Source organism: Phaseolus vulgaris, chromosome 8 (genome assembly GCF_000499845.2).
Source record: "Phaseolus vulgaris cultivar G19833 chromosome 8, P. vulgaris v2.0, whole genome shotgun sequence".
Classification (NCBI taxonomy): Eukaryota; Viridiplantae; Streptophyta; class Magnoliopsida; order Fabales; family Fabaceae; genus Phaseolus; species Phaseolus vulgaris.
In genome coordinates, this window is record NC_023752.2 from 801280 (window position 1) to 819517 (window position 18238).

Consider the following 18238-nt stretch of genomic DNA (forward strand, 5'->3'; position numbering starts at 1 on the left):
ATTAATTTAAAGAACTTTGGCAATCATAATTATAATTTAGAAAGTTTAAATCTTATGCGAACATGTCATTTAATATGGACTAACCAGAAAAAAAGGGGTGAAAAGCTATATCTTGATTTGAGATTATGGGTTAATCTAGTTGAGAAATTAAATTGCATAAATAATATTTAACATGAAAGTATTTTTATAAAATAAAATAGACTATATTTAAACTCTAGTAAAAATAATAATAAAGTAACTAAAAAAAGTTCTCAAATAATTAATCCATTAAATGCCACTAATATAGTTAGAAAGTGAATCTCTCCTTTCATAATGATGCCTGGAACTGGAAAATTTTAGCCTCCGAGCCTAAAAAAATAGAAATGGGAACCTGAAAGTAACAAAATGTGCATGTCCCTGGCGATAACTTGTATATTAGTTTTGGCGCCAGCCACAGTCACTATATAAGCACCTGAAATTAGTAAGAAAGAAAATAGCATTCCATTTCTGATTCCAGACCTGAAAATCCTCTTTCTTCTTCCATTCCAATTCCTTCTCCCAAATGTGATTGATTACTCTTCCAACTTCCATGGATTCTGAAACCCTAGACTCCACTCAGCTATACCTCACCGCCCTAACAACCCTCCAACAACCCCCTCCTCCACCCTCCGCCGCCCTCCCCCCACTCCCCTCCTCCGTCCCTCACTCCAAACTCATCCCCCACACCCGCTTCCTCGTCGATGCCTTCCGCCACGCCGGCCCCCACTCCCACTCCTACTTCCTCTCCCACTTCCACTCCGACCACTACACCGGCCTCTCCGCCTCCTGGTCCCGCGGCGTCATCTACTGCTCCGCCACCACCGCCTCTCTCCTCCGCCACATCCTCCACGTCCCCGCCGCCCTCGTTGTCCCCCTCCCCCTCCGCCAACCGCTCCTCATTGACGGCGTACAAGTCTCCCTCCTCGACGCCAACCACTGCCCCGGCGCCGTCCAGTTCCTCTTCGCCCTCCCCTGCGCCGATGGCACCGCCGCCCTAAGGTACGTCCACACCGGCGACTTCCGCTTTTCACCTTCCATGGTTTCCGAGCCCGCCCTCGCCTCCTTCGTCGGTGCCGATGCGGTGTTTCTCGACACCACGTATTGTAACCCTAAGTTCGTTTTCCCCTCGCAAGATGAATCCATTGATTACGTTGCCAGTGTTGTGGAGAGGATTGAACGTGAGTGTGGTGATAGTAATGATAAGGTTCTGTTTCTTGTTGCTACTTATGTTATTGGGAAGGAAAAGATTTTGCTTGAGCTTGCACGTAGGTTTAAGAGGAAGATACATGTTGATGCTAAGAAGATGGAGGTTTTGAGGGTTCTTGGGTATGGTGAGAGCGGTGAGTTTACTGAGAATGGGTTAGAGAGTAATATTCATGTAGTTGGGTGGAATGTGTTGGGGGAGACTTGGCCATACTTTAGGCCTAATTTTGTCAAGATGAAGGAGGTTATGGCTGAGAGAGGGGGTTCCTACTCCAGGGTTGTGGGCTTTGTTCCAACCGGGTGGACCTATGAGGTGAAGCGAGGTAGGTTTGCAGTGAAGTCCAAGGATTCATTTCAGATTCATCTTGTGCCCTATAGTGAGCACTCGAACTATGATGAGCTGAGGGAGTATGTGAAGTTTTTGAAGCCAAAGCGAGTTGTTCCGACTGTGGGTTTGGATGTTGAGAAGAGTGACAGCAAACATGCTGACAGAATTAGGAAGCATTTTGCCGGGTTGGTCGATGAGACTGCTAACAAGCACGAGTTTTTAAGGGGTTTTTGCCGTGCACCTGGTGAAGAGGGTTTCAAGGCTGAGAAGGGTGTTAGTGATGCTCTGGAACCAAGTCAAGGCATGGACAAAGAAAAGGTCATTCCATTGGAGGAGATAGAAGGTAATAAAAGTGTGGGTTTGCCTTCTTTTATGGGAGATACTTGTACACAAGATCCTACTTTGCTGAATGATGAAGAAAAAGAGAAAATAATTCGAGAACTTAGTTTTTGTTTGCCCAAGTGGGTCACCCGAGTCCAGATGCTGGATATGATCAGCATCTCAGGGAGCAACGTTGTTGAACTTGTTTCTAATTTCTATGAACGTGAAACTGAGTTTCATGAGCAAGTGATTTCCTGTCAAACTCCTGTTTCAACATCCAAGTGCTGCACAATAAATGACACTGATTCACTTGTAAAACCTAGCCTTAATAATACAAACAGGACATGCGAAAATATTGACATTTTTCCGAGTCAAGACTCCAAATCAACTATCCTGGGGCGGAAAGTATCCAGTCCCATATCTCCTGCCAAAAGTCCTGCCAAAAGGAAGAGAAGTAATGACAGTAAGCTAAACAAAAAAGGCAAAGTCAAAGCAAAATCTGAACCAAGTGGTTCGAAGCAGTCCACACTTACAAGATTCTTCAGTAAAGTAACACCTGAGATGCCTGGTGGTACTCAATCTGATAATTCTGAACCAAAGCTTGACCAAAGCTCTGAAGTTGTGGACTTGTTGCCGACTGATGTTGGACAAATATACAAGGATGAAATTGATCAATTTTTGCAGATAATAAATGGGAATGAGTCATTAAAGAATCATGCCATGACTATAATTAAGAAGACAAAAGGAGATGTCAATAAAGCACTGGATATATATTACTGTAATTCTGGAAATCTTAGCGAAAATGAAAATGAATTATCAGTTATAGAGGAGAGCACAATTGATAGACCTTTAGTAACGAAGCATGCGTCAGAGGGATTGAGAGTTACGCCTGATATGTCTGGGCAGAAAGTGTTAAAAGATAATGTAGATGCCACTCAACTATCTCTACCACCAGAGAAATACAGCCCTAAAGAACATGGTTTGTTTTAATTTTTATCCCCCCGGATATATTGGTTTAGAAGTTCTTCAACCCCTCACTTTTACTTCTACTTTTACTTTTTAATATTCATGTTCTGTCTTGTGACCTATGTATACAATCGACATAAATGAGCAGCATGTTGGACAGATGGACAGCCTGCACCATATTTACATATTGCACGAACCTTCAACCTGCTCGAGGGTGAGAGAGGAAAGATTAAAGCTACTTCATTGTTATGCAATATGTTCAGAAGGTTCACTTGTTACTAGTCGCACTCTTTGTATTATCCATTTCCACTCTCCTTTTTATGAATAATGAAACAGTTTTTCTTGTAATTGGCTAATTATAAAGAACATTGTTTGCATGCAATGTTTCTATCACACAGTCTGTTGGCCTTATCTCCAGCAGATGTGCTTCCTGCAGTGTATCTATGCACAAACAAAATTGCTGCAGACCATGAAAATAAGGTAAGTTTTCCTGGTCTGACAATTTGGGCTTATAATCTTTATCATTGATGAGAATGAAATGGCTGCTGAGTAATTTGAAAAAAAAATGAATAAATTAAAGTAAACATTTAACCTTTCCTTTGCTCTTTTATTTGTGCTGTATCAAGTTTTTGAAGCCTAGGACCTGAGTTCCTTGGCGAACACATTGACAATTTGTTATTTATGGCATTTCCCTTCATTGTTGTTTGAGGGCGACTGTTTGTATCAAAACTAGCCATTTTGCATCTCTAGTTTTTCTTTGAATTGCTATTCCTTTTTCTTCATTTTTTTATCACAACAAGGACTGTAGCTTTGATTTCAACACCCTAGTTATTTATTTATTGTTTTATGATAAAAGAGGTATTTCGAGCCTCTATTTATTTTTTAAAAATTAATAAATTCAATGATATCAATGGGTGGTTTGAAGAGTGTAATTATAAGAATAAATAGAGAATTGTTGGAGAACCTACGTCAACTAGAAATAAGGTCGGATTATAATATATAAGTGGGGTACAATCCTTACCTTACAAGTTTGTTTTGTGAGGTTGAGATAGACATAACCCACTTACTAAGATGGTATCAAAGTCATTCATAGCCTATCCTAGTTAAGTTCTTTGGGGTTATTATGCAACCATTATCAAGCCTATTAGATCACTTATAAATATCTAATCCTATGCTCGAGATGTTCATTCCTCAAGGTGAGGAGGTGTGTAAGAGACCTCACATTGATTAGGAATAAGGCCGAATTATAATATAGGGGTACAATTCTCACCAAGAAGAACTATGGAGGAAGATATAGGGGCAAAATGGAACACAAAAATGAGTATACCAAAGTCTCATATCCCCTTTATATATAGTTATAAATAACATGTGAACATGTAGGATGTAGGAAGCAGGGTCCACTATGTCACTCTGCATGATTTTTCTTCTCCCCTTGAAGTGAATAGTATTTCTTCTAGATTAAAAATTTACCACTAAAATCTATCAGCCAATTTAAAGGTCACTTTATTTATACCATAAAAATACCTATCTGCAAACATACATTACTGTTTCTGGGTGTTATTTAAGTTTGAATGCGAATAGGAGTCTACAGTATTGCAATAAGAGTGTTATTATGAACTAACAAAGTTCCTTACATTATATTATTAATTTCAGGAACTAAATATTGGTGGAAGTTTAGTCACTGCAGCACTTGAAGAGGCATGTGGAACAAATCGTTTGAAAATAAGGGAGATGTACAACAAATTTGGTGATCTTGGTTGGATGATTGTTTCATAATTTTTTACTGTTTTACTACTATACCTGTTCTATCTTTGAGGATTTTGAATAACTTAAATAACCTGCAATGGTTAAAGGTGATGTTGCTCAAGAATTTCGTCAAACACAGAGATTGCTTGCACCACCTACACCACTTCTAATTAAGGATGTTTTCTCTGCGCTACAAAAGATAAGGTATTGACAGCCATTCTGTTTCGTATGGTAACCTAAGATCACACAATGAATATAATACCTCCCAATTGTCTGTTCTTCAGATGTTTAGTTAAAGTTGGTGCCAGACTTAGGGTCATGGTTAATTTAATGTAATTCAAATGTTTGTATTGCTCTTTAGTTAGGTGGACTTTTAGTTCTGCTCCACATGCTCTTATGTAGTGTTCATCAGTGTACAAACAGGCAGTGGAAGTACATCTCGGAAGAAAGGCATTATTGTTCATCTCATGCACTCCTGCCGTGAGAAGGAGATGAAGTTTCTTGTTCGTACCTTGGTAAATATCTTTTCTTTTTGGTGCATAGAAGTTTGGTGGGAGGGAAGTTTATCCTATTTCAAGGTCAAGGCACTTACAGTTACAGATTGTTATATAGGTATTTATCCTTATTAGATGCACTATAAAGCTTATTAATGGCTTATAGTGGCACTTACAGATTGTTATGGTTAGGTATTTAGCCATATTTTAGATAAATTTCATCAAGGTATGTGTACATATACTGCTTCAACTGGGTCTATGGAAAAGAAAGATTCTAAGTAGTAGTGAGGAATTTGGATTTGGGCTTATCTTATCTCCAAACAGATGAGGATGTGTCTTGATTTATTTGCTATGCTGCAGACATGACATTTCTTATTGTGATCATAAACATGAGAAAGGGGACAAACCAATAAAGAATGAGAAGTTGACCAAGAAGTCAAGAATGAAGCACAGTTTATAAATTCACCCAGCCTTTACCTCACTTTATTCTTTAATCATCAGTGTCCCATAAATCACCTAGAATAAGTCCCTTTGTAGTCATCCTTGATTTTAGGGTCTTCAACTTGGTGCACATGACTTGGAATAGTTGTGTACACTTAAGAGTGTTTTTTCCCTTGTCATGGTCTTAGTTTGCTTTTGTGATTACTTGTTACTCTTTTTTCTTTTTCTTTTTTGTGTAATGTATATTGTTGCAAAATCATTGCTAAGTATCTTCACTGAATAATATAATTTATTAAGCTCAAAAAATAATGTTTGCCTTTAAAGATTAAGCAGAGAGGAAACATGATTTTGAGGAAATACTGTTTCCTAACCTTACCATTTAATAATACGGTCGTCCTCCATGCCATTAAAAGGCAGAAGAATGCGGCAACCATTCTTCTCAATATTGAATATGTAGAAACTATGTTAATCTGAAAGAAGAAGAGAGGGAAAACTAAGGTTTATTTCAACCGAAAAACTGAAATGTATTCATATGTTTAATCCGAGTACAACTGTCTGTATTTATATACATATTTAAAGGCAGCAAGCTAAGCCAATCATCTTACACTGACAGCTCAGCCTAGCTAACTGATAGATAATCAGTAGAACAGAGAGCTACTGAGTGAAATCCACATGTACAAAAACATAAAGATTTTTGTGTTTTATTATATAACGACAATCCCTCTGACAGATATTTGAAGGAAAGATGCGGTATTTTGTATTTTACACACATGATAATCAAGTTCAGTAGTAGGCAATTCCCTTGCACACCTTATCTATCTTCTGTTCACCTTCAATTTGGATATCTGACAGCTTCAATAGTTCCAACTTCCATTGCCTTTTAATGAATGGTGACTTAGAAATGGTAGTCGTACTTCATGTTGTTACTGAAGTTAAAAGGTTAAGTTATGGACATGAATCACTTTTACCATCATCAACTGTATGCAATTAAATCCAAAACAGATTTAACTTACCATTATATAACTTGTCACTGTCTTCTATCATAAGTTTTTTCACAATATGTGCTTAAGTTAGTTCATCGGCAGTCATATCAGGCTAGGTTGTGTAATATTCTCTCTACACATTAAATTTCAATATAGAATGTATGTATATGATGGTAACTGGTGGTATACACTCAAGTGCCTTGATATCAATAGATATTTTTATCCTTGTATGCTTGAGTCCAAGTTTGAACTCTGCTTCATGTGTAGGTCAGGAACCTAAGGATTGGGGCCATGCTTAGAACTGTTTTGCCTGCATTGGCTCATGCTGTTGCTATGAATTCTAGCCCCACTTTTCACCAAGGAGGAACTGCAGAAAATTTGAAGGAGAAACTTCAGGTTCATTCTGCAGTCATCTTTTACCTATGACTAAGTTTATGCATTAACGTGCTATTTTGTTTCCCTATCTGCTTTTTAATGATTGATTATTTTGTCATAATAATCACTTTTCATCTACCATTTACTATGTAGAGGAACTTCAATGTAATAGGAGATAAGATTATGTTAATGTTAGTATATAAGATAACCATATCGGAGAATACATTTAGAAAAAAGCATGAGTAACACATAATACAAGGCATTGTTAGAAGTTTCTAGTTCATGGGACTTGTTTTGTCGGTTAAAAATGCTCTAATAGTAGAAGTGACAATTTATATCTGCCAGACTGTCACTAAATATTTTTCCCTCACTCCCCAGGTTCTTTCTATGGCAGTTGTTGAAGCATATAACATACTGCCTAATCTGGTAAGTATTATACATTTGAATCGTGAGTCTTGTGTTTGGTAGATTTTCTGATTGAAACCACAGAATTCATGCATTCATTAGGCTGTTGTTAAGACTCTACAGTACTCTCATATAGTAGGAGATAGGAAGCTTGGTATCTAAATGTTTCTTTGTTTCTGAGCAGCTGTTGTTGAAAGTGAGAAAGTATAGGCATTCTAAGTTTATATCTACTGCATTGATTAATATGATCAAATACTGATCATGTTTGATATACAATTTTAGCAGTAATTTATCTTCAGGTTCCAATAACTTTGTTTGAGTTGTTCTGGTTTTCTCTCGATGGTCTGTAATTAATATTTGTTTGTTTTAAGGTTGATTCATGAAGAATAATCTGCCTAGTTTTGACTCTTAAGCAATAAAGCAGTCTCATGATGTTAAAAAAATGTCATTTACTTTATGCAGGATCTCATAGTTCCATCTCTCATGAACAAAGGCATTGATTTTTCCGTTTCAAGTTTATCAATGGTTCCAGGAATCCCTATTAAGCCTATGCTAGCAAAGTATATACTATTCCATATATTGCCCCTTTCTTGAAATCTTGATGATTTGATTTCAAGTTTCTAGAACCTTTTCTTAACTTCAGGAGTCTTCACGAGTCCTTTATTAACTCCCAATTGATTCCTGTATTTTCCATTTCTTCATAGGATCACCAATGGTATTCCTCAAGCACTGAAGCTATTTGAAAATAAAGCATTTACATGTGAATATAAGTATGCCCTATTCCTTAATTAGTTAGTTGTTTTCCTTTTATGTTCACTTCTCTCTTGACATCTCATTGCATTCAACGATGAACATAAAGGAGCAAGTTGTCATGTAATATTTTGGTGGGATATTTTAGTGGATCATGTGAAGTTTCAATCACAACAGGTTGGTTGTTAAAGCAATGTGCATATTAAAATAGTAATTTTATATGCAATTCTACATGACTTCAATGTTTATCAACTTTGTATGTCAATGCTATACAATCCTGTGTCCTATTTGATGAATCCTTTACAGTTGCACTGCCTGTCTTCTTGGTTATGCCTTTACAAACTTATGGGACAACGAGCTGTCAAGTTTCCTAGACTGTGAATTCTAAAGTTTTTGCGAGTTCACTATTAAAAAAAAAAAAAAAACATCTTTATGTATCAAAATTAAAGATTTAATCTTTTAAAAATGGTCTTGGAAGGTCAGGAAAGCTGGTACAAGGCAGATTCATCAGATTGCCTGTGAAAAAAAGAACCTAAATTTTTAACATTCTCAGTTTCCTAGACTGTGAATTCTAAAGTTTTTGCGAGTTCACTATTAAAAAAAAAAGAAAACATCTTTATGTATCAAAATTAAAGATTTAATCTTTTAAAAATGGTCTTGGAAGGTTAGGAAAGCTGGTAAAAGGCAGATTCATCAGATTGCCTGTGAAAAAAAGAACCTAAATTTTTAACATTCTCAGTTTCAAAATTTGAAATTCTAATCTGGTTTCTTATAGAAGAATTTCTAAAATTGGTCATTGTGCAGTGATTACTTGCACTATTGTACAAAATAGAGGTAGTAGTAGGTGCAGAAAGGTCAAGATAGCTTCATGTATAATCAATTTTATGTGAAACTTGTAGAATTGCTTGGATAGATTTAAAATTATGATCTTGTGTGTTTATTAATATCTTTCAATGTGGTGATTTTGTTAAGTAGTAAGATCCGCTTTGGCACTACTTCTCTCTCTTGTTCAAGATTAATTACATTTTTCTTTTACATCACTTGTTTGAGTTTAATGTAATCCCATCCCAGGTATGATGGTCAACGGGCTCAAATTCACAAATTAGTTGATGGATCCATTCGTGTTTTTTCAAGAAATGGGGACGAAACAACTTCAAGATTTCCTGATCTGATTGACATAATCAAGGAATCCAGCAAGCCTGTTGCATCAACTTTCATAATGGATGTGGAAGTACAAAAAAAGTTCTTTCCATGATATTCTTTATATTTGTTCTTGTTAACTTAGCTCCTAGTATTCATTCATAATTTTATAGTTCCTGCTCCTTTCAGGTTGTTGGTATTGACAGGAAAAATGGATGTAGGATTATGTCTTTCCAGGAGCTATCATCACGTGGGAGAGGTGGCAAAGATGCATTAGTGACTGCAGAGAGCATTAAGGTTGGACATTTGCATTTGGCCTATGAAACACGTGTCATCTGTATTAATTCTGTTCAGTAGTACAGTTCAAAATAGAAGACTCGACCTTAGAGGGAGCTTTATATTTTCACAAGGGTTGGCAAGAAGAAAACTACCCACCCCTACTCAATAAATATTTCAATAGAATGGATGTTGGTAACTGTTTGTTCTATGGACAGCATAGCTGTTTAACTTCAGGTTGTAATTAACTTAGATCAAAACCAATGAGTTGATAATGTTAGGTTAGGAATGTTATTATGTGACTCACTAACTTTTTGAAGGGTTTAATAGGATGAAGTATCAAAACATTTGTTTAATTATCAAGAACATGGACGTTAGAGAGGGATTGGAGAGCTCTGTTGAAATTATGCTCTTTTCTTCTTCTTCTTCTTCTTCTTCTTCTTTGTATTTTTCTATTTAGGTCATTTTGCTTTGATTTGGTTCCTTTGTATTTGGTGTGGTTTGGTTTTTGACTTAGTTCTTGTAGTAGGATTTCTTATCTTTCTTTGTACTTCTCTAGTTCTTTTCTTCAAATCTATTTACAGTTTAATTCTCTGGATTTAATTCTGATATCTTCTGTTCGTGCAGGTGGCTATATGCATCTTTGTCTTTGATATCATGTTTGCAAATGGAGAGCAGTAATTTTCTTTCACTCAAGTTTATATAAATTGGTGATGAGTTTAGCAAATGTGTCTCGTGAACATGTTGGCCTTGTTTGGTGCACTATACTAAATATGTTTTATCCTAACTACTGGATAGTATATTGATTGTGTGGGAGTATAGGGTCGTTTACAAGATGGTGCAATGTAGGATGGACCATAAAACTAGATAGGGTAAAAAAATGTGTGATTTTCTCATTTGTACAATAGTGCAGTTAATCAATGATGATCAAACATGTGAATCTCTAATTAGATGCAAAGTAGGTCTATGCGGGCAGTATTGATTTGCTCTATAATATATATGAGACAAATTATCCTTAAGCAGTTGTTGATATTTCATTTGAATTTGCAGGTTATTGGGTTTTCCTCTACGCCTTAGACGAAAGTGTATGCATCTAATCATCTTATATTGTAAATCTCTGCATTTTCTGGCAGGCAAGGCAAAAATGTACTGTAACTTGTAATTACACTTTCATATTAATCTTTTTTTTTGTCTTGGAAATTATACAGATCTGAAGGATTTATTCTATGCTGAGAAACCTGGGTATTTTGAATATGCAAAGGAAACAACTGTAAGCGCTTCAGATTATGATTACTATTTTCTACAGAAATCTATTTAGTGAAGGCATATATATATGAGTACTTAAATGTAGATTGAAGCAGATGATGCTTGCTTAGCCTGTGAAGCCACATTAACTAAGATAAATGCTTTCCTGGAAGATGCACTCCGCTCTTCATGTGAAGGAATTATGGTGAAAACATTGGATGTTGAGGCTGGCTATTTTCCATCAAAGCGTTCTGACAAATGGTTAAAAGTTAGTTCTTGTCCCTCACGACTATGGACATTTTAGGTATTAAATCTGTATCATATTCTCATAATTCATTTTGTAGGTCAAGCGAGATTATGTGGATGGATTAAATGATACCCTTGATTTAGTACCGATTGGTGCTTGGCATGGAAATGGAAGGAAAGCTGGATGGTAATTTTAATCTTCATACTTTTTTTTCTCTTAAAATCATTTTAAGATGCTGCAATGAAACTTGCATTAACTTACAATCATTTTATCTCACATTTTTAGTAAGTTCTTTCAAAAGAATGTTTAGGTGAAGGCTAAAGAATGTTTTTGTATCTCTAGAAATTCCATGTCCTGCTAGGTTTATCAATCTCATGTAGTGACGGTAGCTTGTAACAACTAACCCCCAAAATGCTAGTTTATACTGCATGGTGGGTGGCTCTGCCGCACTTGTTGCCCTGAGGCAGAGCAGATAGAAGAGATGAGAAAGCATGGGGGAAAATATGTAGAGGTCAGGCTTTTTTAACCTTTTGGGTGGTTGAGTTTACCCCTTAAAATCCTAAAAAATGACAGTTTTGAGGGGGGGAATTCGTTTTCTGTCAGCTACCACAAAATTATCACTTCTTTGGCCATGAGAGTGGCTACCACTCCTGAAAACAGAGAAAGCACCACACTAGGAATTCTGTGGCGGTTGACATTGGCTTCACTAAAAAATCTAATTTGAACTACTGGATGGAATATAAGTTCCTCCCAACCAATGAAATTATTTAGTTCTGGGCTTGAATGTGCAACTGACCTATCAAACAGCAGTGTGACTGGACATCGAACTCTTACTGGAGGTTAGGTTGCGAAACAAAGGGGCTAGGTAATTAGAAACCCTTACATTCAGTAGTTACAGTAAACATATAATTGGGGTTTGGATTTTGAATATTGAGAAACAACTGTTGGTGTCTTACTTTTTATGGATCCTAGTGAATTATTCTTTAATCATCCATGGATGTAGGCCTACACTTCTCAGTGCATAGTGCATGTCGTTTCATTCTCAGATGCTTAGGTATGAAATTTTTTGTATGAAATTTTTAGGTGAATTATGTGTTAGGTGCAACCAATAAAACAACAGTCCTATCTAACAAATTTAAAATAGAGTATAATCAATAATTGTGATGCATTGTAGTAAGTATATCAACAAAAGTCAGAGTGACACTTTAGTTTGAAAAAGGTGTTTTAAATATTATGTTCCATGTGATTGGTAAAGAATGAGGATGATTATGTCGAACAACAGGCTAGGCTTGGTAATTGGGAGAGAAATTTGTGTCTATGTAGTGAAATCATGAAGTTTTATTATTTTGCTCACTGGTTGATATGCCATAGGACTTTGTTAAAAAAATGGAAAATGAAGTGGCAAAAAAGTGTATGCATTTTTCTGCGCCTACACAATGATTTTGTTTTTGTTATATGAAAGCATTTAACTTTATTGCTGTATATGTGCATCTTTTACTGTCGCAGGTATAGTCCATTTCTTGTGGCGTGTTTCAATCCTGAAACAGAGGAGTACCAAAGTGTATGTCGAGTGATGTCTGGATTCTCAGATTCATTTTATATAGAGGTATAAATTGTTGACTTAAAAACATTCTGCGCTGTGCCAGCTAACTCAAAGTTCCACATACTCTTTTATCTTTTAAGTTAAGGATGTAATCTTAATTATATTTTTCCTAACCTGTGTTTGAAATATGAACCCTTAGAAACATCAAGGTCGTATCTATGTTATTTTTGCTTACATTGTTGAAGTTCATGATAGTTTATTGTTAACCGTCTTATGCTGACTTCTGCAAGTCAGTACTCGTTGATCATTCATATTCAGGTTAATGGTATTCGAGGTGCTTGAAAAAACATTTTAAACCTTGAAGAACAGCAAAATAATTTTTCAGGGTGGGGCGGACAATTTTGTCTGGCTACTTAATCAGAATATTTAAAATCAAATGAATCCTTTGTATTAGCAGAATAATAATTTATTTTGGTGTCCTTTCCAGGTCGAATTTGCATTCTGGGAGCAATATTTTGAGTATTTTGTTCATACAGGCTTGACAATATTTTTTTCAGTTTAGAGGAGTCAAGAATTGAATTAATTTGCTAAAATTTAATAGACATTAATATAAAGGTCTATTACGGTTTTATTATTTCTATGGCCTACTATCTGTGTTTATCATAGAATCTGGCTAGAACAGAGAAAAAGGTTGGGTGGGGAGGATGTTTGTGACAGTAATATGTAAAATTGGCGGATCTTTTATTGGTATCATGAAATTTATCCTGTAGTAATCATGCAGATTGAACTGGTCTTTCTTCAGTATTAACTCATCCAAAGTGCTTATTATTGCTTTCTTTTTTCTTTTTGAAGTTGTAATATTGATGCCAACATTTTTTATCATCACTGACACGAAATTATATTGCACTGCAGATGAAAGAATTCTTCTCTGGGGACAAAGTCTTGTCCAAAAAACCGCCATATTATCAAACAGGAGAGGTACCAGACATTTGGTTTTGTCCACAAGTCGTTTGGGAAATAAAAGGAGCAGACTTTACAGTATCCCCAGTTCATCATGCTGCAATTGGTTTAGTTCATCCATCTCGTGGCATTTCAATCAGATTTCCGAGATTTATTTGCTGTGTCTCAGACAGAAACCCAGAAGATTGTAGCACAGCTTCCGATATAGTTGAAATGTTTCATTCTCAGACTCGGAAGATGGATGTCACGGCTAAATAGTGAATGTGTATGGATGTGTATATAATCAGTTTTTTGATGTAAATCACTTAGGTATCAGCTTATTGAAGGTTTTAACGTTTTACATGTACAGTGTAGACATTTTAACGGCAGATATATTGGCTTGTAGGACTCTTGGTAGGACACAAAGAAGTTACCCTATCCCACTTAAGTTTTGCTAGCTTTTTTTTTTTGTTCCAAACTGAGACTTTATGTCCATATTGATGTTGTGTTTCCTTTCGGTATTTGTGAGAACCACATTTTGATCCAACTTCTATTTGGACAAATGGATACACTACTGTCATGATAAAACTTTGTACGGGTTTGAGATACTTCAACAAACAGTCTTAGCATTCAATGTGGAGCGAAACCAACATTTTCTTTGTACTGGTTGGTTAAATGTTACATATTGTTATTCGTAGGATTGGTCTACATGAGTGCAGGTGGGGCCATTGCTAGTCATGAGTGTAGTGGTAATTCTTGGGAATCATTCCTTCAAAGAAAACATCAAACGTCTTGGTTGATGTATTTATTTTCTTTCACTTCTCCTTGAGCCTTTCTTGTCAAAGATGTCAATGGTGAGTTGGACCATCTATGCCATGAAGGATAAAAATATTAAACCATCAGCGGAAAGTGTTTAGAGAATGGTTCTAGAAGTTGAGAATTTCAAGGTTGAGATCTGAAATACAAGAAGGTTAAAGCTATGAGCCAATCACTTGGTCTAGGAGACTAACTAACTGTATCCAAATATATTTAAGATACTCAATAAATAAAATGACATTAGTGGTAGTTATAAAAACGAATCATGATCATATTCTACCGAATCCGGCTAACACTTTTGAGAAATCAGTCTCCAAATATATATTCCTATAAATCAAGGATATTCCTTAAAATCAACCAACACTGATATTTCATAGATTTGATTCATCACAAGAAAGATTCATAATTAAATACTATAAATAAACCATTTACAAATAAGTAATGTTTGTTTGTTTTCAAATACATTGTGTTATACTTATTGTCGGAATATCTTTTCAAATTAATCTAGACGAAACACTAACAATTAAAAGAGGACACAAACAATTGTACAATCAATCTTAAATACTATCTAAACCCAATTTATCTACTACAATTTCTTTTACCCTATGAGTGAAACTACTTGTAAAAGCACATGTGCATTAGTTCTTGACTTTTCCCAAGAAAAATATGGAAACCCGGTTTTCGATTGAATGCGACTTGCGAGGAGAGGAAACATGCGTCTCAATTATTTTAAGGAGCTTCTTTCAATCCATCACGCCCAAATTAGGAGACTAACCTGCTCATTCCATCTCACAACACTCATTTTATTTTTAAAATATGAAAATATTTTAATAATAAACCAGAAAGTTTATATTTCAACATTACGTTTATTTCATTTTTTAAAAAAAAAACTAACTAGTTTTTAGTTCCAACATTTCATTAATAGTTGATTATTTATTCTTCAAATTTTGAAAACCTTAGGTACCTTTATGAATAGTTACATTATTTTGCATGTGTTTTATTAACTTTTTAAAAAAATAGACTTATAATTCAAATTGGGTTTCTTTAAAGTTTAACCTATCTATTTTTCTCATGTCACGTACATATTTTAATATTTTAAGTAGCAACTTGATCTTAATTTTCTCATTTTACGTGGATAGGTCAGATTTATTTTAAAGTTTTAATATGTTAGACATAAATTTGATCTGTCAAAGGATCTAGTTTGCCATCTGATATATGTTCAATTCCCATAAATAAATAAAACAGATAAATTAAACCTTGTAAACTAAAAATTACCTCAAACTTTTATAAATAGTCAATCCTAAAAAACTATAATATATAAGAAGTCTAGCTTCAATTTTACATGTTATTAGACTTAAGCAAACCTGATAGTCCTTAACCTACTTCCATTAAAATTAAAATACTTGTTACATAAATTTGTTTGAAAAGTATATGTAAAGTAAAAGAATAAATATATTGTTTTTTTGTTATATTTAATCTCAAACTAGTATATTAAAATTTTACTTCCATAATGTAAAAACTATTAGGCAAATACTAATAAATAAAAAGAAAAACTGTTATGGAGATAGAAAAACAATTTCTTTATGATTTCATAATGTAAAATATGATTTTCAATAAAAAAAATAGTTTTAATTTGTTAAGGAGTGATATTTAGACATGCCTTTTAAATTGTATATTCGTATCGGACACATGTATCAGATATCTACACTAGTAGAATATATAAAATGTCAAATTCAAAAAATATTTGTTGAATTTTTCAAATACTATTAAAGTTCTAACACCATTTTTTAAAAATTAAATATATTAATTTTTTAAAAATTCAAACTTATTTATATTAAATTTATTATGATTATAAAAATAATAAACAAATTTTTTAAAATCAACCATAAGAAACATTTTTTATTAAAAATAAAACCTGTACCTGTATGGATATTGGGGACTGAGTAATGTTGATCCACGTCGATACAAGGTGTCTTCTTCACTCTTGGTTGTCCTATTCTTCAAGTCTTCTTTCTCTTCGCGTGCTTCGGTCGGCCGGCGGGGGTACCTGCGATTGCACTCCGACGCTCAAGTCAGCGATGGTGCTCAAGTGTGAATTCTCTGATAGTATGGAAAACGTACTTTTTCCCCCTTTTCAGAAGTCCCTTTAGTAGGTTGACCTGGGCCTTGGCCATGTGGGCCAATCAGTTGATGGTTAGAGACATGCTTAGTGGTCTTTGGGTCGTGCCTGGTGGTTTCTTGAAAACCAGGGGAGTGGTCTAGAGAACGTGTTTTTACTTCGTCAATGGTTGTCATAACTGCTCTTTTCTACACGTGTAACCATGGTCGTCCGGCTAGAGGTCATGGAAGGACGAAGAGTCGTATAAGACGCAGGGTTTTGTGATGATTTTACCATGAGTACTCTGGGGTCGTCCGGTGCCGACCGGTACACTTGCCCCCCAGGCTCGAGGTCATGGAAGGACGAAGAGTCGTATGAGACGCAGGGGTTTTTGTGATAATTTTACCATGAGTACTCTGGGGTCGTCCAGTGCCGACCGGTACACTTGCCCCCCAGGCTCGAGGTCATGGACGGACGAAGAGTCGTATGAGACGCAGGGGTTTTTGTGATAATTTTACCATGAGTACCCTGGGGTCGTCCGGTGCACAAAATCTATTCTATAATGCCGCTGGAAGCACAAAATTTCCATTCTATTGGACGGAGAATCCCACCTCTCTTGACCATCGGCTTTGGGAATCTTTGTCTCCCATCGACCAAGAAATTTTGATGGTCGTGAATCAACTACCGTGTAGGCTCCCTACGCGGGAACTGATAGCTCTTTATGGGTCGTCCAAGCAGTAGGCGGAACTAAAAGGTGAGCACCTTCTTCTTGCGGTCGTTCGGCTAATAGCGTATCTGTTTCTTACTTTCGTGTTTATGTTGCAGAGATTGTTGTGAGCATAGATCCGGGTTTGAAGAAGTATATGATTCGGAGAGCCGTAGTTATATAATCTCGACCGAATGAACGGTTAATTAATAAATTGATTGAATTTCTGACCAAGGTTGGTGAATAATTGTAATGATATAATTCTGATGCCGGACGAGGCATAAATAATTCGGATTACCTTAAAGTAATAAGATAATTCTGATGCCGGACGAGGCATAAATAATTCGCATTACCTTAAAGTAATAAGATAATTCTGATGCCGGACGAGGCATAAATAATTCTGATTACATTAAAGTAATAAGATAATTCTGATGCCGGACGAGGCATAAATAATTCTGAATAATTCTGATGCCGAACGAGGCATAAATAATTTCGATTTCTGACCAAGGTTGGTGAATAACGTTTAAGTTATAGTTCGGATAACTTTCGTTATGTATTCCGACCGAATGAACGGTGAATTAATTGAATTTCTGACCAAGATTGGTGAATAACGTTTAAGTTATAATTCGGATAACTTTCGTTATGTATTCCGACCGAATGAACGGTGAATTAACTGAATTTCTGACCAAGATTGGTGATTTAAAGTGCCTCGTTAAAACCTTCTCGGTAGAAAACCCTCCTTAGGGATAAAACTACCGAGCGAGGAAAGAGTGCACTAAGTTTATTCATCAACTGTAATAGAATTTGAGATGCGTGGCATTCCACGTTCTCGGTGCAAATTTTCCTGACAAATATTCTAAGTAATAAGCTCCTCCTGTTGCTGTGTCGGAGATGCGGAACGGACCTTCCCAATTGCTTGAAAACTTTCCTCCGTCCTTCCGGGCGTCGCTGCGCATGCGCCAAACTAGATCTCCTTTCTGATAGCTTCGTGGCATCACTTTGGAGTTGTACCTTCGTGCTGCTCGTATCTTGCATGCTTCTTCCCTTATCTTGCATTTGTCCCTTAATTCATTGATGAGGTCGAGGCCGACTAGTAGACTTTCCTTGTTTAAGTCTAGGTCTAACGTCTGTCGGCGTAGTGAAGGCTCGCCGATTTCGACCGGAATCATGGCTTCTGTGCCGTACGTCAGGCTATAAG

The 18238-nt window shown here is 35.9% G+C and overlaps 1 protein-coding gene across 5 annotated transcripts; it reads left to right on the top strand.

Moving 5' to 3' along the window:
* The first annotated feature begins 315 nt into the window (after window positions 1-315).
* LOC137823541 (DNA ligase 6) lies at window positions 316-13967 on the top strand. 5 transcript variants are annotated; one of them, XR_011083142.1, is made up of 19 exons: window positions 316-2849; window positions 2985-3102; window positions 3235-3316; window positions 4490-4592; window positions 4690-4786; window positions 4995-5097; window positions 6768-6896; window positions 7254-7301; window positions 7743-7840; window positions 7985-8050; window positions 9102-9272; window positions 9360-9467; window positions 10074-10123; window positions 10497-10531; window positions 10655-10716; window positions 10798-10959; window positions 11036-11124; window positions 12445-12544; window positions 13394-13967. XR_011083142.1 is itself a non-coding variant. In XM_068628730.1 (19 exons), exons 1-19 carry the CDS (start codon window positions 569-571, stop codon window positions 13697-13699), a joined length of 4197 nt encoding a protein of 1398 aa, XP_068484831.1. In that variant the 5' UTR covers window positions 316-568; the 3' UTR covers window positions 13700-13967. The 5 variants fall into 5 exon arrangements, 2 of the variants coding, with proteins under 2 accessions (XP_068484831.1, XP_068484832.1); XR_011083141.1 differs by having other exon boundaries at window positions 9102-9261; window positions 10808-10959; XR_011083140.1 differs by having other exon boundaries at window positions 9102-9261; window positions 10865-10959.
* Window positions 13968-18238: the final 4271 nt, after the last annotated feature.